The sequence below is a fragment of the Pseudochaenichthys georgianus genome, chromosome 7 (genome assembly GCF_902827115.2).
Source record: "Pseudochaenichthys georgianus chromosome 7, fPseGeo1.2, whole genome shotgun sequence".
Classification (NCBI taxonomy): Eukaryota; Metazoa; Chordata; class Actinopteri; order Perciformes; family Channichthyidae; genus Pseudochaenichthys; species Pseudochaenichthys georgianus.
In genome coordinates this window covers 26,627,311-26,653,304 of record NC_047509.1, presented here as the reverse complement: position 1 = coordinate 26,653,304, position 25,994 = coordinate 26,627,311, and the positions used below count along the sequence as shown (strand labels likewise).

At 40.8% G+C, this 25,994-nt stretch overlaps 1 protein-coding gene and 1 long non-coding RNA gene across 4 annotated transcripts in view; one reads left to right on the top strand and one right to left on the bottom strand.

Annotated features, from left to right (window-relative positions):
- The window catches only part of cacna1db (calcium channel, voltage-dependent, L type, alpha 1D subunit, b), a 120,657-nt gene that overhangs the window by 16,147 nt on the left and 78,516 nt on the right, over positions 1-25,994 (bottom strand). For all 3 annotated transcript variants that reach the window (XM_034086964.2, XM_071203822.1, XM_071203823.1), the window contains 8 exons: positions 22,799-22,935; positions 21,836-21,952; positions 20,942-21,393; positions 20,247-20,273; positions 19,817-19,957; positions 18,666-18,823; positions 18,246-18,358; positions 17,999-18,133 (listed from right to left, as the gene is read on the bottom strand). In XM_034086964.2, the coding sequence (XP_033942855.1) occupies positions 17,999-18,133; positions 18,246-18,358; positions 18,666-18,823; positions 19,817-19,957; positions 20,247-20,273; positions 20,942-21,393; positions 21,836-21,952; positions 22,799-22,935 (1,280 nt within the window). The remainder of the gene's footprint in view (positions 1-17,998; positions 18,134-18,245; positions 18,359-18,665; positions 18,824-19,816; positions 19,958-20,246; positions 20,274-20,941; positions 21,394-21,835; positions 21,953-22,798; positions 22,936-25,994) is intronic.
- LOC139434189 (uncharacterized) lies at positions 9,967-10,933 on the top strand. Its single transcript, XR_011643599.1, has 3 exons — positions 9,967-10,105; positions 10,382-10,574; positions 10,850-10,933. It is a non-coding gene; the product is annotated as an uncharacterized lncRNA (long non-coding RNA).

Sequence of the window (25,994 nt, the reverse complement as noted above, 5' to 3'; positions counted from 1 at the left end):
AATTGTGTGATATACGAAATGATTTCAAATAAACACCACTGCAGATTTAACTGTTACACATGTGATGTAACGCAAATGTTCCAACTTGGGATCAATAAGTATACTTATCTTAAGCGGATCGATGGCTACTGCCATATTTGCAAAATGTGCCTATGAACCTTGACAAGTGCATGTTTCAGGCTTATCAATTAATGTAATGTTATCAATTAACAACAGGAGGGGTCACAAACATAAGTCCAGCTGTTAAATAAAGCTCTCTGACCTTAGCTGGCGTGTGGGTATATATATTAATACTGCCCATTATGGGCACCAGCAATTTTCACCCATTTATTAATTATATGTTTTAAATGTGAGTGTTTCCTGTCCCCTAAACCTCCAGGGGATGTACACAGTTTAATACTGGCAACTTCTTATTATGGGAAATACGAAAACGTCTTTAAAACCTACAACTCCCAGTAGAGACGTGCCATAGAGAACATGGTTGCGAAAACAGAATAGCCAGCATGTGTAGTTTCTGGGGAACGGGGTGGGGGAGGGGGGGGGGGGCGCGGTGGACCCGTTCAAATCCAGTTTTGAACAGTCTGCCGTGGTTCCCTCCCATTTCAAGTGCTGTTCGAGGCTCGGTACCCCTCGGAGCACACTCTCCAATCACAGAGCTTGAGGACTATCACGGGGTTTGTCAAACAGAGCACATGGTGTAGTCCAAACGATAGCTGGGGATTCTGGGTAGTGTAGTGTCTTCATTGCCTTTAAGGGCAGTTGACACAAACGAATGCCGTGCTTCCATGAGCGTCCATAGAAGCACATGGACATCCCGGAAAGCTGAAAATGGACGCTAAGGGCCCCCCCCCTTGCGTTGAAAATGGACGCTAAGGCCCCCCCCCTCGCGTTTGAAAATGGACGCTAAGGCCCCCCCCCTTGCGTTGGAAAAAGCCGGCAGGGGACTTGACATAACGTCAACATAGGCCGACCTGGGAGTGAGGATGTGTTGACCATACATGCCTTTATGTCAATGGCGGTTATATAATGTTGTATACCGTTTTTTCTTCAACAAGTTTTGAAAAACTTTATTAAAGAATTAGTTGTTCCGTTGGGTGCTCCAGTCCAGAAACGAATGCAGTTTGTATGCCGGGTTCAGACACCTACAGCCGAAGATATGCTTCAGTCTCCTCTGTCTTGAAGGCATTCTTAAGCACATAAATGTAACATTAGGCTATGCTTAAAATAACCAAACAATTATTACATTAACTAATTTGAACAGTAATTCACATCATCATCATCTCATAACAAAATAAGCTAAGGCAACTACTTGCATTCAGTGACTTGATTTTTTAAATGAAAACCAGGGATATCTTTTGTTTTGCGGTCCATATCTCATTAAAAATATCTAATGTTAGTAACTATTAAAGAAAGAATGGGGACAATTCTGTGTTAATGTTAGTTTGACCATTGTAACTGCTGTGCAGACATACTGATAAAATAGGGCTTCTAACTAATTACCTTAAATAAAATCACTAATTAATTAAACCAGTTCAATACGCATTATTCTTATTCTTATCATTCTTTATGAGCGCAGTAACGGTAAGGTATCTAATTACTTATTTATCTAGTATTCCATCACAAAATAACAGAGATGGTTAAACTGAAGTAGAGACATGGCAGAAATCCTACAATGAAGCAGGACAGTGAAGGGGAAGTCTCTTTTGAAGAGGGTTTTAATAGTTTAAAGATCTTAATGCCCCCTTGATCATATCTTTTTTTTTAAAAGACTGTTTCTCTAAAAGGCAGGTTTTGTGATTTTTTAAGACTTTTTACAGACACTCGGCAGATTTGTGTGTAATTCTCTCACAAAGGAACAGTAAGTCTCTTACTTTTTTGATAGCGTTTTTTATGTATGACAACTTTACAACTGGTAGAAAGTTAAGTACTTTTTCTGAGCAGATTTTCTTTAAGACTGTGACTCTTAACACACCAACCCCCCGAGAGCCAGACATACTCATCCCCTTTTTTTTTCTTGAAACTGACGTGCTGCCCGTTTTACAAACAAGTTATGTTTATGCTTCTTCATCCTCTGAATGTTCCTCCCCCGTCCCTCTTCACAACAACAATCAAGGTGGATCTGTGAAATGAAACACCTCTTCCCAAAGCCTGACTACCCTATTGAGGGCATGCGTCTAGGGCAGTAGGGTCTAAATCGATGGGCCAGATATACTAACATGCAGAATGTACGGTATGTTTGAAAAAGTCTAACCATTTATCCAGTTCAAGCTGTCTTTAAGATGTGACATAGCGCTCTGACTATTTCCCGTAAAATCGTGACAAACTATTACTTGTTCTTACATTTGACCTCTTGCTGCTTGGTTGAAAATGATAGATGAAAAAGAACTTTTTTAAAAAGAGTCAAACCACAAATGTTTTAAGATTGTTACAAAATGTAAAAAATAAAAAAAGGTCTGGAGACAAAATTATTTCAGGTGACTCTGGCTTTATTAGGACAACAAACATATAATACAAATAGGTTAGGGGTTAAATATAACCATCGTGGACTTAATAGTCTAACAAAATACTTTTATCTGAATACATTTGTTCTTTTTAAGAGCACTTTTTGAAATTATTTATTTATTATTTCAGTGGAACAATCCAGTGTTTGTTAACATTAACGCTTTTTTCTCTTTTTTATTGTGTTACTAAGATACTTTTAAACACACTTTGGTGTATGCAACACTTGTTCAGATAAACAAGGTTTTTTCTTTTCTGATAAACTTACATATTTTAGTTATTTTATGTTACCAAGATACTTTGAGATACACCCTGATGTACGCAACACTTAACAAAGGGTATAATATGAAGTAGTTGGTAAGGAAGGGGTTTTTCTTTAAGGGTGCAAAACTTTAGAACAGGGTAAAATATTCATTAATTTGTATTGAATTGAGTTTTCTTTTTTTTTTCTTTTCAACATACTATATGACTTTTACATATTTCTGACGTACTATACTTTTTTGACTTTTTTCTGTAGAATCTTGACAAAACTATTACTTGTTCTTAAATGATGACCTATTGCTGGAGATGAGATGAAAAAGCTACAACGCTTAAAGAACTTTTTTTTTCTAAAAACTCTCAATTCTACACTGACTCCCCCCCACTCAACGCAATAAGTCCCACCCCACTCAGCAAATCACCTAAACGAAGGACCCCACCAAGACGACCGTTGAAAACTAGCCATGGATCTGAGAAAAACCAAGTCTGATGTAGCCTACCCTTATTATCACCAGGATAATGGATATGGGCTTAATGACTGGATGGTACAAAGTAGGGGAGAGGATGTTCCCGAAGAAGAGCTCTCCTCTATATGTAATAGTATTGTAAACGAAACATTTAAAGTGGTCCTGGAATCTTCATTTTTTCAGAAACATTCTGTAACATTACCGAAGAAATTACACTTACTCTTTTTCTTGTGTTACCAAGATACTTTTAGATACAGTTTGGTGTCTGAAAACTGAAACTGGTTGAATATGAAGTACTTTATAAGGAATTCGGATTCTTTTAAAGGCAGATTTTGGCTTTTTTTCTCTTGCCAAGATACTTTTAGACACACTTTGAGGGATGCAAAACCTTAAAACTAGAAAATGAAGTACAGTCTGATTAGATTTTTTCTTAAAGACTGTTTCTCTAAAAGGTAAGTTTGTGATTTTAACAATTTTCCCTGACACTTGGCAGATTTGGGTGTAATTCTCTCACAAAGGAACTGTAAGATACACTTTTTATGTATGCAAAACCTTTTCCACAGTATCGCGCTTTTTTCTCTCATTATACTGAAGCAAAGTTCTGCCATTGCTTTTGGTATTGTTCAACACATTCGCAGCAGTCGGTTAGCGGGAGATGATCTATAAGATTATTATGATCCGGTAATGGCTCTACAACACCATCCTCTAGTTTAAATTTCTTCACTTTGTTTCTTTTTCTTTTCACCTTCCTTCTTTTTGTCTTTTTAGTTTTCCGTCCTATGGTCCCTTTTCTTTTCATTCGCATTCTGCGTTTGCTTTTAATTTTTCTTCTCCTTTTCATGTTGCTTTTTTCTTTTTCTTCGTTTTTCTTTACTTTTTCTATTCTTTTCTGCTAATTGTCGTTTGCGATCTTGGCGAGTGGCATGAGATATACTGTTTCTATAAAGGTTATCTATAATACCATCTTTTAAAGAAAGATATTCTTCATATGTCATGTTATCATGGTCCTCTTTTGTCCTAAAGACCTTACATGGATATGATATAGAGGAGAGCTCTTCTTCGGGAACATCCTCTCCCCTACTTTGTAACATCCAGTCATTAAGCCCATATCCGTTATCCTGGTGATAATAAGGGCAGGCTACATCAGACTTGGTTTTTCTCAGATCCATGGCTAGTTTTTAACGGTCGTCCTTAGTTTTATATGATTTGCTGAGTGGGTGGGACATATTGCGTTGAGTGGGAGGCTTCATCTGTAGAAAGTACTCTGTTTGAGGAGATTTCGTAATAATGGCAGTTTGTCATTTTGAGGGTATTTCAGTGAAACAAGGCTGTTTTGAACATTTGACAGATTTATGCTTAAATTCTCTGGGAAAGTTATTGAAAGATACACTTTGTGTATAAAAGCTGAAAAGTAGATAATGAAGTACTTTGTGTCAGTAGATTTCGTTAAGAATCTTTGACAGATTTATGCTTAATTCTCTCAAGAAGGTTACCGAAAGATACACTTTTGTATTTAAAAGCTGAAAAGTAGATAATGAAGTACTTTGTGTCAGTAGATTTGGTTAAGAATCTGACTCTTAATGGCAGTTTGTCATTTTGAGGGTATTTCAGTAAAACAAGGCTGTTTTGAACATTTGACAGATTTATGCTTAAATTCTCTGAGAAAGTTACCGAAAGACACACTTTTCTTTTTAAAAAAGCTGAAAAGTAGATAATGAAGTGTGCTTTGTGTGTACAGACACACAGAAAACACTGAAAAACACAACAAGAAGGACTGTAATACACATGTATCAGACACGCTCCCCTTGCTATAATGATGACAACAGTTTTTAGATGTAAAAAAAAACACTTTTTTTATTTTTTTCACACACAAAATCAATAGTTATACTGATTGTAGCATCCCCAGGACAGTCTCCAGCATAGAATTCCCCATATTACTGGAGATATCGTGATGGAAGCTTTTCACTTCAGTCAAAATATTCACGTGTATGCTGTTTTCAACACACAGATGCATTACATCTACAAACAGAGCATACAATGAGAGCACATGATACACTTTTGATGTTTGTTTCATTTCTGAGATAATGTTACAGAATGTTTCGGAAAATGAAGATTCCAGGACCACTTTAAATGTTTCGTTTACAATGGTTTCCCAATGACCCGGAATAGTACTGCCAGAACGAACGATATCCAAAATGTCTTCTAGTTTACAAACTTCAGGCCATTCTGCTTACACAGGGGGTCACTACTCGTTCTGTTTTCAATCGTCCCCATCACCACACTTATTAAAAGGGTATTGACTACATTATGATCAATATATACAGAGCGTTTTGCATAGTAGTTTCCCATTTTTATTTTACTTAAAGAAAAAAGTCACTGCATCGAACAAGTCCCTGGCTTCTTCTCCATCCGACTGCTGTTTGTTAGTCTTCTTCTTCTCCATCCAACTCTGTATGGATATTTCAAGTCTCTCCTTGAGGCATCTGCATTTTACAAGCTTGTGCTGAAAGGCTTCCGAAGCGCGTCCTGGAAAAGTCATTGTGTACAAATAGTATGTTGAAAATCAAAAAAGAAAACTCAATTCAATACAAATTAATGAATATTTTACCCTGTTCTAAAGTTTTGCACCCTTAAAGAAAAACCCCTTCCTTACCAACTACTTCATATTATACCCTTTGTTAAGTGTTGCGTACATCAGGGTGTATCTCAAAGTATCTTGGTAGCATAAAATAACTAAAATATGTAAGTTTATCAGAAAAGAAAAAACCTTGTTTATCTGAACAAGTGTTGCATACACCAAAGTGTGTTTAAAAGTATCTTAGTAACACAAGAAAAGAGAAAAAAGCCTTGATGTCAACAAAACTGTATTTTTCCACTGAAATAGCGTTAAAATAAAAAAAAAGTGCCTTTAAAGAAAATGTATTCAGACAAAGTATTTTATTTTCAAAAAAAAAAAAAAGTTTAAGGTTTTGCATACATAAAAAGTGTATCTTACAGTTCCTTTGTGAGAGAATTACACCCAAATCTGCCAAGTGTCAGGGAAAATTGTTAAAATCACAAACTTACCTTTTAGAGAAACAGTCTTTAAGAAAAAATCTAATCAGACTGTACTTCATTTTCTAGTTTTAAGGTTTTGCATCCCTCAAAGTGTGTCTAAAAGTATCTTGGCAAGAGAAAAAAAGCCAAAATCTGCCTTTAAAAGAATCCGAATTCCTTATAAAGTACTTCATATTCAACCAGTTTCAGTTTTCAGACACCAAACTGTATCTAAAAGTATCTTGGTAACACAAGAAAAAGAGTAAGTGTAATTTCTTCGAGTATGTTACAGAATGTTTCTGAAAAAATGAAGATTCCAGGACCACTTTAAATATTTCGTTTACAATACTATTACATATAGAGGAGAGCTGTTCTTCGGGAACATCCTCTCCCCTACTTTGTACCATCCAGTCATTAAGCCCATATCCATTATCCTGGTGATAATAAGGGTAGGCTACATCAGACTTGGTTTTTCTCAGATCCATGGCTAGTTTTCAACGGTCGTCATTGGTGGGGTCCTTCGTTTAGATGATTTGCTGAGTGGGGTGGGACTTATTGCGTTGAGTGGGGGGGAAGTCAGTGTAGAATTGAGAGTTTTTAGAAAAAAAAGTTCTTTAAGCGTTGTAGCTTTTTCATCTCATCTCCAGCAATAGGTCATCATTTAAGAACAAGTAATAGTTTTGTCAAGATTCTACAGAAAAAAGTCAAAAAAGTATAGTACGTCAGAAATATGTAAAAGTCATATAGTATGTTGAAAATCAAAAAAAGAAAACTCAATTCAATACAAATTAATGAATATTTTACCCTGTTCTAAAGTTTTGCACCCTTAAAGAAAAACCCCTTCCTTACCAACTACTTCATATTATACCCTTTGTTAAGTGTTGCGTACATCAGGGTGTATCTCAAAGTATCTTGGTAACATAAAATAACTAAAATATGTAAGTTTATCAGAAAAGAAAAAACCTTGTTTATCTGAACAAGTGTTGCATACACCAAAGTGTGTTTAAAAGTATCTTAGTAACACAATAAAAAGAGAAGAAAGCGTTAATGTTAACAAACACTGGATTGTTCCACTGAAATAATAAATAAATAATTTCAAAAAGTGCTCTTAAAAAGAACAAATGTATTCAGATAAAAGTATTTTGTTAGACTATTAAGTCCACGATGGTTATATTTAACCCCTAACCTATTTGTATTATATGTGTGTTGTCCTAATAAAGCCAGGTCACCTGAATTAATTTTGTCTCCAGACCTTTTTATTTTTTACATTTTGTAACAATCTTAAAACATTTGTGGTTTGACTCTTTTTAAAAAAGTTCTTTTTCATCTATCATTTTCAACCAAGCAGCAAGAGGTCAAATGTAAGAACAAGTAATAGTTTGTCACGATTTTATGGGAAATAGTCAGAGCGCGATGTCACATCTTAAAGACAGCTTGAACTGGATAAATGGTTAGTCTTTTTCAAACATACCGTACGTTCTGCATGTTAGTATATCTGGCCCATCGATTTAGACCCTACTGCCCTAGACGCATGCCTTCAATAGGGTAGTCACGCTTTGGGAAGAGGTGTTTCATTTCACAGATCCACCTTGATTGTTATTGGGACGGGGGAGGAACATTCAGAGGATGAAGAAGCATAAACATAACTTGTTTACGGACAGCACGTCAGTTTCAAGAAAGATGACACCGTGTTTATGCATGACATGCAACATATCTTGAAGTCCTACAAAAAAAAAAAAAAAAGGGTACAAGTATATTGTGTTGAAAATATCGCCAAAAGTCGTAATATTGTATAATGTATTAGTTGCATGTTGTATTTTTGCTAGCAATCACTATGTAGTTTTTTCAAAAATATAATGGAAAAAAAAAGCGAGAAAGACAAAAACAAAATACGTTGAAAAGGGGATGAGTATGTCTGGCTCTCGGGGGGTTGGTGTGTTAAGAGTCACAGTCTTAAAGAAAATCTGCTCAGAAAAAAGTACTTAACTTTCTACCAGTTGTAAAGTTGTCATACATAAAAAACGCTATCAAAAAAGTAAGAGACTTACTGTTCCTTTGTGAGAGAATTACACACAAATCTGCCAAGTGTCTGTAAAAAGTCTTAAAAATCACAAAACCTGCTTTTTAGAGAAACAGTCTTTTAAAAAAATATATATATGATCAAGGGGGCATTAAGATCTTTAAACTATTAAAACCCTCTTCAAAAGAGACTTCCCCTTCACTGTCCTCCTTCATTGTAGGATTTCTGCCATGTCTCTACTTCAGTTTGACCATCTCTGTTATTATGTGATGGAATACTAGATAAATAAGTAATTAGATACCTTACCGTTACTGCGCTCATAAAGAATGATAAGAATAAGAATAATGCGTATTGAACTGGTTTAATTAATTAGTGATTTTATTTAAGGTAATTAGTTAGAAGCCCTATTTTATCAGTATGTCTGCACAGCAGTTACAATGGTCAAACTACATTAACACAGAATTGTCCCCATTCTTTCTTTAATAGTTACTAACATTAGATATTTTTAATGAGATATGGACCGCAAAACAAAAGATATCCCTGGTTTTCATTTAAAAAATCGAGTCACTGAATGCAAGTAGTTGCCTTAGCTTATTTTGTTATGAGATGATGATGATATGAATTACTGTTCAAATTAGTTAATGTAATAATCGTTTGGTTATTTTATGCATAGCCTAATGTTACATTTATGTGCTTAAGAATGCCTTCAAGACAGAGGAGACTGAAGCATATCTTCGGCTGTAGGTGTCTGAACCCTTTTTCTTTTTAATGTTTGAGCACAGGTTTTTCTAAATACATTTATGACTGTTAACAAATAATTAAAGCCATCATTATATTCGGACAGCGACTGCATATCGCAGAGATCTGCTTGAAATTGTTGCAGCGGTCTGAGTACGAAAACTCTGTTTTCTTACCAAAATCCACCCCGTGTCGACTTGTACAAATGTATATGCGTTATCCTCTGATAAATATTCTCTGACTTTCTATATATATTTAAGTATATTACCTACCTCCCTCTGTTTACAACATGTTTGTCTCCATAGGGGGTTTATGACTTCTCCATAGGGGGGTTGGGGTTTTCCCCCTCCCTTATCCTTTAGCAAAAAGGCTGACTTTTTAAAATATCTGTTTTTTATATGCTTTACTTTGATTTGGAGCACCCAACGGATGGCTGTAAGTTGTCACCGGTGTCTCATATCAAGACGTCTCTTGGCCATTTTCTCTCGACTTGAAAAATATTTAAGAGTGACGCTGGCTTTTTATTTAGACATTAGACAGCCCTAAAGCGAGAGGGGTGAGGGGTGGGGAAAGTGTGTGTGTGTGTGTGTGTGTGTGTGTGTGTGTGTGTGTGTGTGTGTGTGTGTGTGTGTGTGTGTGTGTGTGTGTGTGTGTGTGTGTGTGTGTGTGTGTGTGTGTGTGTGTGTGTTCCCCCTCTGGTGTGTGTGTGTGTTCCCCCTCCCCCCATGTCCTGTCATGTCCTGTTTGCAAAAACAGAGAGGTTTAAATATATGTTTTTAGATGCTTTTACTTTTGATTAATTTCATGTTATTTGCAAGTATTTGTAAGTTACATTCGATACTGTATACAGGATTAACCACACAGGAAGTGGTTAGGAGGCGGGATATATATCCATAGACATATAAAGAGTAGACGCCGCATTGGCTGCTGGGGCGCAAGAAATACGGCCGCCATCTTGGACCGGTCATCCTACAGACATTCTACCCATAGACAGCAGAGGTTTCAAGATGCCAGAGCACTGTGCAGCATATTGCTGTGCAAATCGGCGGACGATTGCGAACAGGGGTCGGGGGATTACTTTTCACAAGTAAGATTCAACATTATAATTGGTTGTATTTTGTAAATAGAATATTATTGTACTGTATTGATGTCCGCCAGCGAAATCGTAGCCAGCAAACATTATGTTCATGGCCAACTGAGACTTTATAAATCGCTGCTGTAACAAGTGAATGTCCCCGTTGTGGGATGAATACAGTAAAATCTAATCTAATCTATCTAGGAAGAAGAAGGAAGAAAATAAGCTTGACCTCCTTCTTAAAATGTTTTTGTGTTGACTCTCAAATCTCCCGTTTTTATTTTGAAGGTTTCCCAAAGACAAAGATATGAGAAAGAAGTGGGAAGTTGCTTTGAGGAGGGAAGGGTTCACTGCAAGCGAGTCATCCGTGATTTGCAGTGAGCATTGTAAGCAGGACGAGTTTGACAGGACAGGACAGATTGTCCGACTCAGAGATGGTGTTATTCCCTCCATCTTCAGCTTCCCGGTTCACCTCCAAAGAGTAGGTGTATCATCATACGGTTATTAGCATTCATAAATGTAAATATTCTATTATCAATAACAGGGCAGGGTGACATGCGCGTGTGTGTGTGTGTGTGTGTGTGTGTGTGTGTGTGTGTGTGTGTGTGTGTGTGTGTGTGTGTGTGTGTGTGTGTGTGTGTGTGTGTGTGTGTGTGTGTGTGTGTGTGTGTGTGTGTGTGTGTGTGTGTGTGTGTGTGTGTGTGTGTGTGTGTGTGTGTGTGTGTGTGTGTGGAGTATTCTGCTTTTTCATTTTAGCCAGAAAAGGGCAGGACTACGTCTACTTCCAGAAAAGCTGAAGAGAGCCTGTCTGTGGCCCCTCAGGACGACCCAGAAGCTTCAACCTCAGCCTAATGATGTGAGTATTTCTATTTTCAACATCATATCATAATGGTCCTAGACAAAGTCAAATCTCTCTTGTTTGCTGCCACTCATATTAAACACACTCACAAATAAACACATACACACACAATTGAAGACATGTTGAACATGCATTCCTGGCACACACACACACACACACACACACACACACACACACACACACACACACACACACACACACACACACACACACACACACACACACACACACACACACACACACACACACACACACACACACACACACACACACGCATGATGCTGGCAGTGGCTTTGACTATAAGAAAGAATGTGGGCCATACTCTAGTTGTGTCAAAGTGTTGTGTGTGAAGTGAAACATCACTCAAACCATGTTCATCCCTCTTTCTACTGGGATCATAGCTATGTCTCGCCTGCTTCTCCTACTGCTCTTAAGGCCAGACTCAATGAAGCTTTAGCAAGAGTGGAGAGTCTCGAGCGAGAGAGGAAGAATGCCATGGCTAGAGAAAAGAGGGCAGAGACCACAGTGAGGACTCTTTTGGGGGATTTGAGGGAAAAGAACCTCATTAATGAAGAACTCAAAGAGGCTTGATTTCTACTCAGGGAAGATGAAAGTAGCACTTTGAGATTCATGTACATCTTACTCTTACACTCTTTATTAAACTCCTTTGTTATTATATGAAGGGGACTTATTAATTTTTTCTCATACAATTTCAGATCTTCAAATAGACTTGAAGGCAAAGCAGGGCCATGAGTACTCCAAGGACCACAGAGAATGTGCCCTCACACTCCATCTACATGGTCCAAAGGCATACAAATACCTCAGAGAGACTACAACAAAAAGGTAGTCTTAATGTTGTTCAATTTCATTTTTGGAAATTACGGTTGCAAGTACGTTAAATAGCTACTTCTCAATTTTTTTACAGGTGGCTGTGTTCGGTGGATGGCAAGCCTGGCCTGAACAAAATGATGCTGGATATGCTGGAGAGAAGATGCCAGGACGACCAGGCTAAATATGGATGTGTTTCACTCATGTTGGATGACATGGCCATCAGAAAACATGTGCAATATAATCCACATAACCAGTCAATGTCTGCTTTTGTAGACATGGGTGATGGAAACAATGAGACCGATGCTGCTACTGAGGCTCTTGTGTTCATGGTGGTTGGCCTACACGGACATTGGAAGGCTCCCATTGCATATTACCTGACGAAGTCTTTGTCACCTGAAACACAAAGGGTCCTAATCTAAATCTAAAATCTAATCGAATCTATCTAGGAAGAAGAAGGAAGAAAATAAGCTTGACCTCCTTCTTAAAATGTTTTTGTGTTGACTCTCAAATCTCCCGTTTTTATTTTGATGGTTTCCCAAAGACAAAGATATGAGAAAGAGGTTCTCAGTCATGCTTTGGAGGAGCCGCATGCACGGGGCATTCGGGTGTCATGAGCAACTTTGTGTAAATATGGTTTGGGCGGGGTGGTGTCATGTTCTTGTGTTTTAACTTGAACATTTACATTTTTTATATAGATGTAGAAGTACATTTTCATTTTTTATGACATAGATATTCATTTTTACTGATATATAACTTCTGTCTATGTATAATGTATTATTGTTTCTTCATTTTTCAACTTATTAAAATAGCTGAGTATAGGCCTACACAATATGCTTCTCTATCATATATAGACCATTAGTGTTTTTTTATGTGTGTGTGTGTATATATTATATATCGTGTGTCTTTTGCAAAATACCTATCATACATAACATAGGCTATCAAATACCAGAATATTCTATTGCTGTTAAGCCTACTATGAATATTAAAATACGCCGAATCATGTGTCCGGTATCATGCCTACATATATGACGTTTGCAGAAAAACCCCCCCCCGTGAAAATCAGTTTTGTATTCAGCGAGTTATGATTGATAAAATGCGCTGACACTTCATTGCGCCTGCCAGACAGATTACACTGAGTGGAGCGGGTGACCGGTCCAAGATGGCGGCCCCACGGCTCGTCAGCGCCAATAGGCAGCAGCGGTCGATGCGGCGTCTACTCTTTATATGTCTATGCATATATCCTAGGCATATTAATTGATTGAAAACAACGGCATTTTATTTTTCTCATTTTTTTAATTTTAATTTAATTTAAATTTTTATTTTGTAAACCGGAAGCGGGGGCGGGACATCCGCCGGAAGCGGGGGCGGGACATCCGGTCGAACGAGGCGGGACTTCCGGTTTTCAAAATAAAAATAAAAAGGCGGGACTTCCGGTCAAATAAGGCGGGACTTCCGGCCAAAAAGGGGCGGGGCGACCTGTCACTTTTTCTGCATACTAATGAGATTGATATGGCATTTGTATCACTACTTACATGAGCCAACCACCTTAGGTATAAAGGCAGGGTTGGGCTTCAGCAACACTCTCGTTTGCCCCGGGGCAAACTGAGTGCATGAAGGATGTACAGAGAGCGCATGCATGTCACTGACTCGCTTGGCGGATGCCAGGGCCAGTAACAACACTGTCTTCAGTGACTGGTGTTTCATGTCAGCTTCTTCCAGGGGTTCAAATGGAGGTCGAGTGAGCCCATCTAAAACCACTGCCAAGTCCCATAAGGTCACCAGTGACCTGGAAACAGGGAGGAGCCTGCGAGCCCCTTTCATAAAACCGCAGACCAAAGGATGTTGGCTAGCCGTCTTACCCTCAAAGCCCACATGGCATGCAGCAATAGCAGCCAGGTACACTTTGATTGTAGAGAAAGCTCTGTGTTTATCAATCAAGTCCTGTAGAAATGATAAAATCACCCCGACAGGACATTGAAAAGATATGTGTCCTTCTTGAAGGCACCACTCCTCAAACACCCTCCACTTACAGTCGTAAAGAGACCTGGTGGAGGAAGCTCTTGCACTCTGAATAGTGTTTATCACCTTCTGAGGGAGCCCCACTGTATTCAGATTGTACCACTCACGGGCCAGGCCCATAGTGCCAAGCGCTCTGGGTGTGGGTGAAAGATCGTCCCCCTCGCCTGAGACAGTATGTCCCTGCGTAGTGGGAGCTGCCACGGCTGCAGCAGCTGATATATCTCCGCCAGCCAGTACATTGCAGGCCAGTGTGGAGCTATCAGGATCAGTGTGTGGCGTTGTTCTCTCACTCTGGCCAGAGTTGAGGGTATCAGAGCCAGGGGTGGGAACACGTACAGAAGGACCGGAGGCCAAACGTGCGCGAGCGCGTCCACGCCTAACGGTGCGTTTAAATCGCGCATTGAAAAGAACAGCTGACATTGAGCATTTTCTTTTGATGCGAACAGATCTACCGCGGCTCGGCCGTAACGCACCCACAGCTGACTCACAATCTTTGGATGTAGAGTCCAGTCTGCATATAGTGGTGCACCTCTGGACAGCAGATCTGCCCCGAGGTTCATCACTCCTGGTACGTGCGTCGCTCTCAGAGAGAGGAGACGTCCGCAGCTCCATAAGATCAGTTTGCGTGCCAGCATGTGTAACTGGAGAGAACGAAAAACCCCTTGGCGGTTTATATACGATATTGTGGTCGTGTTGTCTGTCCTCACGAGGACATGATGTCCTCTGAGAAAAGGCAGAAAGCGTTTCAGGGTGAGGAACACCGCTAAAAGCTCCAGATAATTTATGTGTGACCGTTGGAGGTCTCTGCTCCAGAGACCCCTCACAGGTCGACCTTCGTATATACCCCCCCAGCCCGTCAGACATGCGTCTGTGGTGACCACCTTCCGCGATAGGACAGCACCCATAGGCACGCCCCGTACCAGAAAAGTTGGGTGTAGCCAGTGGCGCAGTGCCTTTACGCATTTCATAGTGACCATCACTCTCCGCGCGGGGTCCAATCTGAGGGCAGCTACCCATCGCTGAAACTCCCTCATGTGTAAGCGTCCCAGTCGTACCACCAGAATGGCTGACGCCATGAGCCCCAGCAACCGCAGACATGATCTGAAGAGAACATATTTGCGTGGCTGGAAATGAGCGAGGCAAGCCCTGAAGGCTTTCACTCTCTCTGCTGACAAGCGGGCTGTAAAGGGCACCGAATTCAGGCGTAGTCCCAGAAAGAGTATAGTCTGCGTGGGGCACAACATGCTCTTTTCTGTGTTTATTACGAAACTCAGGTCGAGCAGGTGTTTTACGAGGACATTCGTCTGCGTAATAGCCTCTTGCTCCGACTTTGCGAGAAGGAGCCAATCGTCCAGATAAGTTGCCAGGCGAATACCCTGTTGTCTTAACGGGGCTTCCGTACACCGTACAAACACTCGCTGGCTGAGAGACAGACCGAAGGGAAGTACTCTGTACTCGTAACAGACACCCTGAAAGGCGAACCTCAGATATTTCCTGTGTGGGTAATATACTGGGATGTGGAAATACGCATCTTTCAGGTCGACTGATGTAAACCAGTCGCCTTGGCGCACGAGACGCAACAGAGATGTGTGAGTGAGCATTCTGAATTTGTATCTTTTGAGATATTTGTTCAGAGCTCTCAAATCTAGTATAGGCCGAATTCCGTTCCCTCCCCGTTTGGGAACGAGGAAATACTTGGAATAAAAGCCGCTCTGACTCTGTTCGGCGGGTATTATCGAAATAGCCTTCTTTTCCAGTAGCGAGAAAATCTCTTGCTCCAGAATATGGGCCGACTCTCCCCGGGCCTGTAAATACAGAATGCCCGAGAAGTGAGGGGGGTGACAGCGAATTGGAGCCTGTAGTCCCGTGTTACTGTCTTGAAAACCCAAGCAGAATCTGTGAGCATCTTCCACTTTTCGCTTCTCAAAGCGAGCGGAGATGTCACATCTCTGTCGTCTGCCCTCAGTGTCTCTATTTGTTGTGTTATGGGGCCCTCTAGTGTCTGAACACGGTGGTACCCCAGGTTGACAACCCCGGCCGACACCGCGCATGCGCGTGGTGTTGGTGCCTTCACAATCCCGTCTATTGTCCGCCTTTTGAGAGAGGCCGTAGCCGCTCTCAAAAGAGGGGTAGACGACAGACTGTTTATTGTTTTTATTGTTTTTCTTTTCATTTTTTCAATTGATTGCGCCCTTGGCTTCAAGCCTGGACACGACAGTGGAAAATTATTTATTAGGAAACAACAATGATGACATGTGTTTGTGTGACTTAAACAGGCAGCGGAACTTGCTGTCTTCGATGTTAAGTCCATTTCCCTGATGGCGCAAACTTGTGGATGACGTTCTGGCATCACTCGAGGCGGCAGGAAGATGGGGGCATGGTGGCACCCCGAAAACACATGAGCATCTAACACTGGAAAGTGCTCTGGAGCTGAGGAACAGGGAACTTCCAGCTCTTTCGTCGAGGAGAGGAGAGGAGGCTGTCAGGCCGCCCGCTTCTTCTTCCTCGCCTGGTGGCTAAAACCCTGGGTCGGCTGCGCCTGAGCGGCAGCTGCCGGAACCAGAGATTTTCTTGGCCAGCTCATCCTCGCCTCGTGCCTGGGCTGGGGACCCGGGACGGGCTGTGGTCTCTGCTTCGGTATCTTGAACCGGGCAGGACGTGAGGCAGCTTGAGTGAAGGCCTGCCGCGGGACCATTGAAGGTGGTGGCTGGACCCTTCGGGGGAGACAGAGCTGGAGAGCCTCGTCTCCCTTCTTCTTTGATTCGCATCTCAGCTGCATCGAAGCTAGAGCGGAGCCAAATATGCCCTCGGGAACAATAGTGGTGGCGAAGTCCATAGGGAGTTGGCTTGGCAACTGGAAGGTCACCAGTTCAAGTCCCGGAAAGACCAAGTGCTACCGAGGTGTCCCTGAGCAAGGCACCGTCCCCTTCACTGCTCCCCGGGCGCCGAACTTAATGGCAGCCCACTGCTCCTAACACTAGGATGGGTCAAATGCAGAGAAACCGTTTCGTTACATGGTACCTGTACTGTGTAATGACAATAAGTTTAATCTATCTATCTATCTAATAGGCATGTCCAGAACATCCTCTTTTTCCCGTTCTGGAAGGTTCGTCAGGTTGAGCCACTTGGCTCGGCAGATTACAATATTAACTGATGTGTTAATATTTGTTCAATTATTCTGCAAAGCAAAGAAAAGTAACCGGCAAGCGCCCGTCGAACGAATGTTAGCTTGGGTTCAGTCTGTGGACCGTTAAGCTAGCCCGGCTACTGATTTTTGAAATGTGCTCTGAAGCGAGAAGAGGTGTTTGAATGACGCTGCGACGTAGCGCAAGCTACTTAAAGGGGGGGTGGATTCCCTGACGCTGATGTCAAGATCACCAGCCAATCAGGAATGGCATAATGAGATTGATGCTTCTGTTTGCATACGCGTTGAGGCGCATCCCATAGTGAGACATCGAACTGAGTGTTATGAATGAGAACTGCGGCATGTGTATGGCTCCTTATGGGTACTGCAATTTGTGAAGTGCCGGTGCGCTCCGTTAGAACTGCACCCCTGTCAGACGAGACATATACCTGGTGACACGTTGGGCTCGTGTTGTGTTCAAGGACCCTGAACGTGGCCAGGAAAAACAGGTACTCGCTTGTTTAAATCTTTTGCGGTCTAGATTTCTTTAATTTCTTTTGCGTGTGTTTATAAATTACCTTGAGGGCCGTACCAAATGGTCTCGCGGGCCGTATACGGCCCGGGGGCCGGAGGTTCCCCACCCCTGCTTTAGGGGCTCCGTACATGACTGTATTTTGTCCTTCTACTGTGACATGTTTACATGCTTTAATGTTCAAAAAGGTATTTATTTCTCTCATAATGCCTGTGCACACGAGTGTTACGCAGTGATGTCACTATGTTACAGAAGTAAACAAATGAGTTCAATGAAGGCTTTTCAGCACGGGGGGTGTGTGCGGGAGAGGAACTTTGGGATGTTAGCCTTTGCAGACTATTTACATGCACAAAAACCTATATAACACACTGAAGGAAAGGGTAAACCCCCCAAAAGTATAATAGGGCCCTTTAAGACCTGTAAAGCTCACTAAAAACCTTTACATCCCACCAATATTGACATGAACAACCCCTTTGTTAGGACAAACGCTAGACAACCTGAGCTTTATCGAGAAATAAGTTATCTCACAGTGAGGCAGACCTGTATGAGAGGTGTGTAGCAGGGCGAGCAGTCCCTGTTGATGGGCGAGGCAGGAGGCGTGACCCAGGAGCGGAGTGATCGCGTCGGAGACCGGCGGTGAATTCTGCTGGCATCGAGACCGGCCACCGCCATCACCTGAGGGGCGAACAAAAAAGGCAGGCATTTTGGGGTAAAGAGAAGAGCAAAAACAGGGACGTACTGTAGATGAATGCATCACAATATCCAAATGTAAAAAATGTGTGTGTACCTGTTGATGTACAAGGTGCAGTGGAAGAGCTGTGCAGGATGGAGAGAGAGGAGCATCATCCTGACTACTTCTTCTACGAAGACACTCAAAACTGAATGTTGGTCTTGTGCAGGCTGAGGGGAAAAAAGCTAATTTAACGCACAAATATATGTAATAATAACACCAGAGGACTTATTAACTTTTTCCCTTTGTATTAATTACAAAAAGCTGCTTCCAAATAACAGAAACACAACTTGTTAATTTGAAGGTGAATGAATCAGCCTAGTTTATTGGTATTTGTAACAAATTGATAAAATTGATATTGTTGATCATTGAAATAAAAACATTTAATCTTACTGTTTTAAATAATCTGTTTTAAATTACTTCTCAATCACTCATCTTAATAAACGTAACTACAGTTGCTGTGCTGTTGCATATCACCTTGAGGCGAGGGTAAGAGCCATCTCCTGGGTGACCGCCTGTCGTCTTGGTAGATCGGCTGTTGGTCATCGTCAAAGTAACCATCAGGCTGTTGGTCGCCCCTGGAAACCATGTGGTCAAGGTCTGCCTCTGCATCACGCTGGTCCCTGTTGAACAATCTGTGGAACAAAAAGTTTAAAAAAAAATGCATATCTTGTTCATGTTACTATGCTGTATTAAGAGCCATTGTAGGTAATAATTCCAAGATTTACTTCATGAATTTATTAAAAAAAAAACTGCATATTTATGGGATTAGTTTTGTATCATAAAGATAAAGCAACACTTTCTCAGAATAAAGCAAAACTATGAGTTTAAAAGAAGAAAAAAAACTGAGTCAAGCAAGATAAAATACATTTAAAAAATGAAACTATAAATTGTGTAATCATGTACAATCGCTGGAGGACTGGGCTGTCACTCAAAAACTGAGTAGCCAATGGGGACGCACCCCTGAAAGTCCCGCCCACCTGGGACGTTTGTGTCAGAATCTCAAACAAAAAGTGAAGGAGCGCAATGAGAGTGCTGCAGCGAGAGCAAAAGTCTGATCATTGAGAAAGAAGAAACAAGAACTGCAAACAAAAACCTATGTTAAAACAAAGACAAAAGACTTATAGTTTACATGATTACACAAAGGATTTGTTTGCAACTTAGTTTTATTTTTGAAATTTATTTTATTTTTGCTTGACTCAGTTTTTTTCTTCTTTTAAACTCATAGTGTTGATTTATTCTGAGAAAGTGTTGCTTTATCTTTATGATACAAATCTAATCCCATACAATAAGTAAATTAACTAGACAAAACTTGAATATTGCTTGAGATAAGAGGAAACGCCGCCAACCTTTATATACCTAATATACTCGCCCTACCTATTTAAATGCGGTAATGTCGCCCAAATAATTATGTCAGCGTTATAAAAGTGGTAAAAAGAGAGAAAAAGGTAGCAAATAAGTTCATTATTATTATGTTGTTACTGGAGAGCATGATACTAGCGATGCACCATGAATCAAAAGTGATACATGCTGCATACATTCTTGCCATTGAGATAATAATACATATAAATAAAGTAATATAAACAAGATACGCCGCTACATCCTGTTGGGCTGACAGCTGTTGTTACCTGTCCTTTGTGACCATGATGTCGTCTTCCTGAAACTCCTCCCCACTAAAGTACTCTCCCGAGCCTCGCTCTTCATCGCTGTCTCCGCCCCCTGACTCCTCTCGACGAATGGTGGGGTAGAGCCCACTGCTGCTCTCTGATCTTTGAGTCAAATGTAAACAAGTCAACCATTTATCTGTAGAAATGTGATGATCATTCACATATAGGAATTACATCATGAGGACTTTATTCACAGTTACTGCTTGTTGGAGATGTTATGCGGACATGTTATTAATGTAAACATCACAAGGCCTTTCCACAGCGCTCATCCTCTATTGCATGCTTTGAAACAGACACATCTTCTCTTTTTATTAGTAAGAAGCATTCACAGCGAGTTTGTGTCACACACCAAAAATCATACTGTGAACAAAAACAAAAATCATGCACATACCTAATGTAGGCCTCATAGTAGCGTGTCCTGCTCAGAGGAGAGGAGCGGTATAATTCGGGAGAGGGACGGAAAGAGAGGTAACATGCAATGAAAAAATAGACAAGATTACACCAATGAAAGTTGCACCTGTTGTATAATTATTTTTATATTAGTGAGTAATTCTCAACTACAAATAAACCTTAAATTGTTTTGGCTCACATTTGCTTGCTTACGTTTCTACTATAATAAATAAATGAAAAATGAATGTTAACAAAACAAGTGGGAGTTTGGACACACAATGCCAGGAGTTACGGGAGGAGTATCATGACGTGAGACTTTTTGAAAGCAAAAGCTACTTTTTGTCATCATGGAAGGGTGGTTCAGGGCGGGTTTCTATCAAACATGCCCTTTTTTCCATTGTTATTCCTCATAACTAAGATTTGTTTCAGCTAATTATATTCATGTCATAGATCTGTGACGATTAATTGAGAATATTGAATGATCAACCAGCCCTACAGGACAGTATATCAGCTTGGCTTAGTCATACTCTCTTTACTCAAATACACTTTGAAGTCAGTTTTCCTTATCATACAAAATGCTCGTAAGACTGCTTTGGTTTATGATTCTTATTTAAACAGTTCCTCTACTGATATTACACAGTTCTTAGAGACGCCTACTGCATATGTTGAAGGACTATAATCCTTTTTTTCACTGACCTTGTGGAGTGTGACTTCCAAAGCTTGTTGTGTACTCCTCTGCTGTAGGTGGACACTGATGACCGGTTTTTGGCAGAGGATGGACGGTCTCGCCCTAACAAACACTTCTGCTGCCTCCCATTGGCCATGGAGAGATGCGAGGGCACGTTGGCGTTGTTGAGGTTGGCATTGGAGGGGATTGGCGATTGATGGCAGGTGGGAATACAGTGGGGGTTATTATACGGATGGGGGGAGTGATAATGATGGTTGTACTGGATAGGTGAAGAGTTCATCTCCGTCTCCTCTCCTGCATCGCCCTCGCTGGCCCTCCTGCCTGTTTGGGTTGGCCCGGTGGAGCCCCCGCAAGAAAAGGGCAAGATCTGTAGCGGCCGCTGGGTGGCGGTGGTCGGGTGAGAGTAGCCTTGCTGATCTGCACCCACGTTGACATGGTTACCAAAAAGGCCTCCGTTACGCTGCAAAGAGACACCAGAAACCAATGAGTACTAAGACAGAAACAGGTTTATACACAGTAAGCTCTTTACAAGTACCACTTTCTAAGATAAGCAATGTTTAAATTAAGGAATCGCAACCAGAGGTACAAGTACAATGATTAAATAGACATTCAAAACATAAAGAAAGGGCAATAATGTTAACAATGAGTGACAGGCACAGTATGTAACGTGATAATGACTTTCACTAATTCTTAAAAATGCCAAATATAATGTGTGTTGTAACAGTGAATCATGTAAAGGGCAGTTTGTTAGTTGAAAGTAATTTTTTTAAATCAACAGAAACCTCTCTTAAAAGTGTAGGATGTAAAACAAGAGGAACATGGTTTGTTTTGATTGGCCTATATAAGGAAAAGTGTCCTTCAATAACAAAAAAAATAAAAAGTGTTTCTTCAAGGATACTTACCCTGTATATATCCTCTTCTTCCTCTCCATCAGCCTCTACTAGCCCCGCCCCTTGCAGGTCACATGATATGGCTCGACGGATCTCTGGTCCGATGTCATGCAGCGTGCGCAGGCCAGCCTGCCAAGAGAGAAACCATAATACCAGATCTGACAGATGTCACAGCTGGTTTATCCAGATGTGTATCTCTGTCAGGTTAAGTATTATTGTTGAATTTTTTTAGCACCTAATATTTTTAGGAGCTAACGTTTTTTTTCTACCAGAGTACACTTCAGTGACGTCAGTGTTATCCATAAACACTGATAACAATGTAAAATTCTGGTTAGCCTGGATAAAAGTTCTCATAGGAACTACTTATTTGGTAAAAAGACAGTTTGATTTGGACATTTGGACTACCTATGTTGCAAATGTATTATCTTTTCAATTTACACACGGCATCTATTGCACGTCTGTCCGTCCTGGGAGAGGGATCCCTCCTCTGTTGCTCTCCCTGAGGTTTCTCCCATTTTCCCCTTTAAACTGGGTTTTCTTCGGAAGTTTTTCCTTGTACGATGTGAGGGTCTAAGGACAGAGGGTGTCGTATTGTCATACTGATATTCTGTACACACTGTGAAGACCACTGAGACAAATGTAACATTTGTGATATTGGGCTATATAAATAAACATTGATTGATTGATTGATTGATTGATTGATTGATTGATTGATTGATTGATTGATTGATTGATTGATTGATTGATTGATTGATCATCCTGTTTCTAAAGTGGTCTTTCAGTTATGTGAGCACTACAAAACAATTTAGTATTTTCTAAGTCGCCTGGCAACCCTTTTAAAGTCGCTTTGTCTATAATAGGCTGACTTTTGAAAGTAATTTTTTCTGTTGTCATAGACAGAGTTGACGTTGGCTCTAATATAATCACTGTTAATTCTTCTCACTCAGCGAATATATGAGATTGTGCTTTACTCACCTGAAGAGCCATGGTTGTGTTCAGCTTTTCCCACGAGCGCCTTCCTACAAGACCTTGCTCTTTGCGCCGCTTAAACTTCCTGAAGTAGTCCTGTATCAGGAATGTGGCATAGAACTTCCCCACTGTTACCTCGTCATCTGAGTGAGCAGACCAGACACACCAAAGCCTCCGATATCAACACCAAAACTCTGAAACACCTCATCACTCAAATTCTCTTTGCACCCATAACATTTCAACAACAATATCCATGAGAGGTCACTATCTCCTCATCTCAGAGAAATGACACACATCTAGGTATTCAAATTGCACTAAAACTATCAGGACTTAAAAGTCAAACATTACAATGATGAAGCATCTCCGCTGCAGAATACGTAAAGACATCTGGACAATAAAACTCAATGTATATGTAACGATCCAAATGAAAAGAATACAAAGACATATTTATTAAAGGCCATGAACCAAACATAGCAGCACACACACCACCTCATCAGAAGGTCATCATAAAGTTCACAAGCAAATGTAAGCCTTCATGATTTATCTGGGCGTTGGCACAGAGCAAAGCACTGTGCAATTCTACATCAGTTCAAACCTAAAACAAAAGGTGGTAGCAGGACGTTTTTCTTGGCATTACATCTTAATTGAGTGAGAGCACTTTAAGGACAGATCTTAAATGTAGTCATAAGTCTGTGAGACTCTACAAATGTCATCTACACACACATGCAGCAGGTTTAAACACGACAACAGATAATATCTCTTTAGCTCACATCTTGCTTCATCTCTGAAAATAAGCATGCGGTTTTGAAACACTTCTCTCGCAGTCAGAACAAAAAACAGGATGATGCAAGCAATAATATTAACAACCCTCTTGAACTATAAATGAACCAAAAACACACTCAGGTTGGTGATTAGCACTTCAGAGACAGAAGCAGAGGGGATTCATATATCTCAGAAGAAAAACAGCCAGAAGCACATGCAAATAGAAGCAGCAGGACTCGGATACAGCCCGTTCTCAAGGGAGAACACACAAACTACATCAAGCCAGAGAGGAAGCCGTTACCACACACACTATCTGCCATGCAGATAGGCTAATGCAGGTCTGATTCACTCAGATGAGGTTGCTGAAGCAGAATGGGGAGCGTGACTATAAGAAAACAAGAGGCTTAGTCTCAGTGCGTAGGAAATGTGGGCAACTTTTTTTTGTCACCTTTTTTTTGTGCCAATTTAAGTTTGAGAGAAATCAGGTAAAAGGTGATGAATATCAGTAGGATGGATGCTTTAAGATGGAAGCATCATTCAATTCTGGTCTGACGAGCCATCTTAAAAGCACCAAACACATTTATCTACACAACTGGACACAGCCATAAAGAAACTATAGAGGCTCTGTTCAGAAAGAAAACCAAAAACCAATTCCTAAAAGTCAATTTAGGGTGGTAAAAATGTGTTTTGTATACTGCCTTTACTAAAATATATATTATTCTATTGTATTTTCATGATTGAATTGAATCAAGGAAGTGGCCATTTTGACATATTATTCACTCAAAAGAAAGTAACTGAGTTGCTCGGATACCTAGTGATTGTAGGACTGTTTAACTGACTCTTGTGATGGGATAAGATTTTTCAATTTGATTCATCAACCTGACGTAGGCAGATCAATGCACATTTCAGTTTGTGTCAACACGTGACAGCTGGTTCTCTTTCTGTGCAGAGCCTGTTTACTTTTTTAAGGGGAGGTATCAGTAGTTTCATGCCACCAAACTAAAACAGAACTGCTCCAGAGAGCTCAGGGCGGCAGAAAGAGAAAAGAAGAAGGCCAGCGACTGACTGAAAGCAAAAGAAGCTGTGGGCGAAACAAGGCTTGCAGGAAATATTTAACAAAGCAGGAAAGGGGTTAAGCAAACTAATGCACACAAAGACATACAGTCGAGTTATGTTTGACTCAGAAGTTTGACTCAGAATTCCGCTAGAATCGTAAGCATATGAGAACACCGGAAAAAATACATGAACACAACACCAGGAAGCTTAATACATACTACATTCAGGTGTGCCTACCATCACCCCACCCCTCTATTACCAATACTTATTTGTGTAAGGTGGATAAATCATCGGAAGCAAGTAATGACTCACCTATGTGGATATATGTTTATGATATTTAGACAGCTGTGCATGACCGTAAAATGTCCAACTGACAAACCATAAACTCATGCTCATATTCAGCAGAACAAAAGATGGAAAATATATGGGGACTCTGTGGACCTATGTCGCCTGTCAGCGGAACTTACATGATGTCGTTTCAAAAATATAATAATAAAGGGCGGTGCCGGCCATCAGCGAACCGAGCAGTCTTTTCTGCGCGACTGTCACTCAAATGCGGGAAATAGTCTCAATTTGTGGGACGCGGGACAAATGATAAAAATGCTGTGTGTGCAGTCCCGCACAAAAAGGGACACCTGGGGACTTTCTCATTTCACTAATTTCCCCTCCTCGAATCCTAGGTCCTCCGGTAGTGAACCAGCACTTTGGCTCGACCAAAAATCGTTTATAAATGTGCTATATAAATAAAACTTGATTTGATTTGACCCGGAAATGATTTTCAGTGCGCCATGTTGAAGGACATCTCATTTCTCTAATGCCGCATTTCTACTACAGCGCGGTTTAAGCGTGCCGTGCCCTGCCCGTTTTTGGTTGTGTTTCCACTAGGCGTAGTTCCGGCTAGCGGGTACATTTTCACCGTTTTCTGGCTCTCAAAAAAATCGAGGTTCTTTCCGGGCCAACAACCGGGCTGAGTATGCTAAACTAGTGAGAGAATCACTGGCAACTACAACAAAATGAACATATTTTACCGTGATTTAATTGTAATACAAGTTTCAAAATTATGCCGAAGTAACAACATACTGATACTGGTTAGTAGAAACCGTGTTTCGCATTGAAGATGACGTAACGGCTCCGTCTACACTGCGTTACTATAGTTACTACCCCAGTTCATAAACTGTAATGGAAACGTAGCATAAAGTGAGCCTGGCCTAACAAGGCCTAACGAGGCCTAGCCATACCGTACTAAGCCGAGCGAGGCCCTGCAGTGGAAAAGCGCCATAAATGCACATCGAGGATCGAGCGTCGAGGAGGCTCTCTGGAGGAGCTATAATCGAGGATACACTGATGGGTCCTCCACGGTTCTCCACGGCTCCTCCGTGGATGC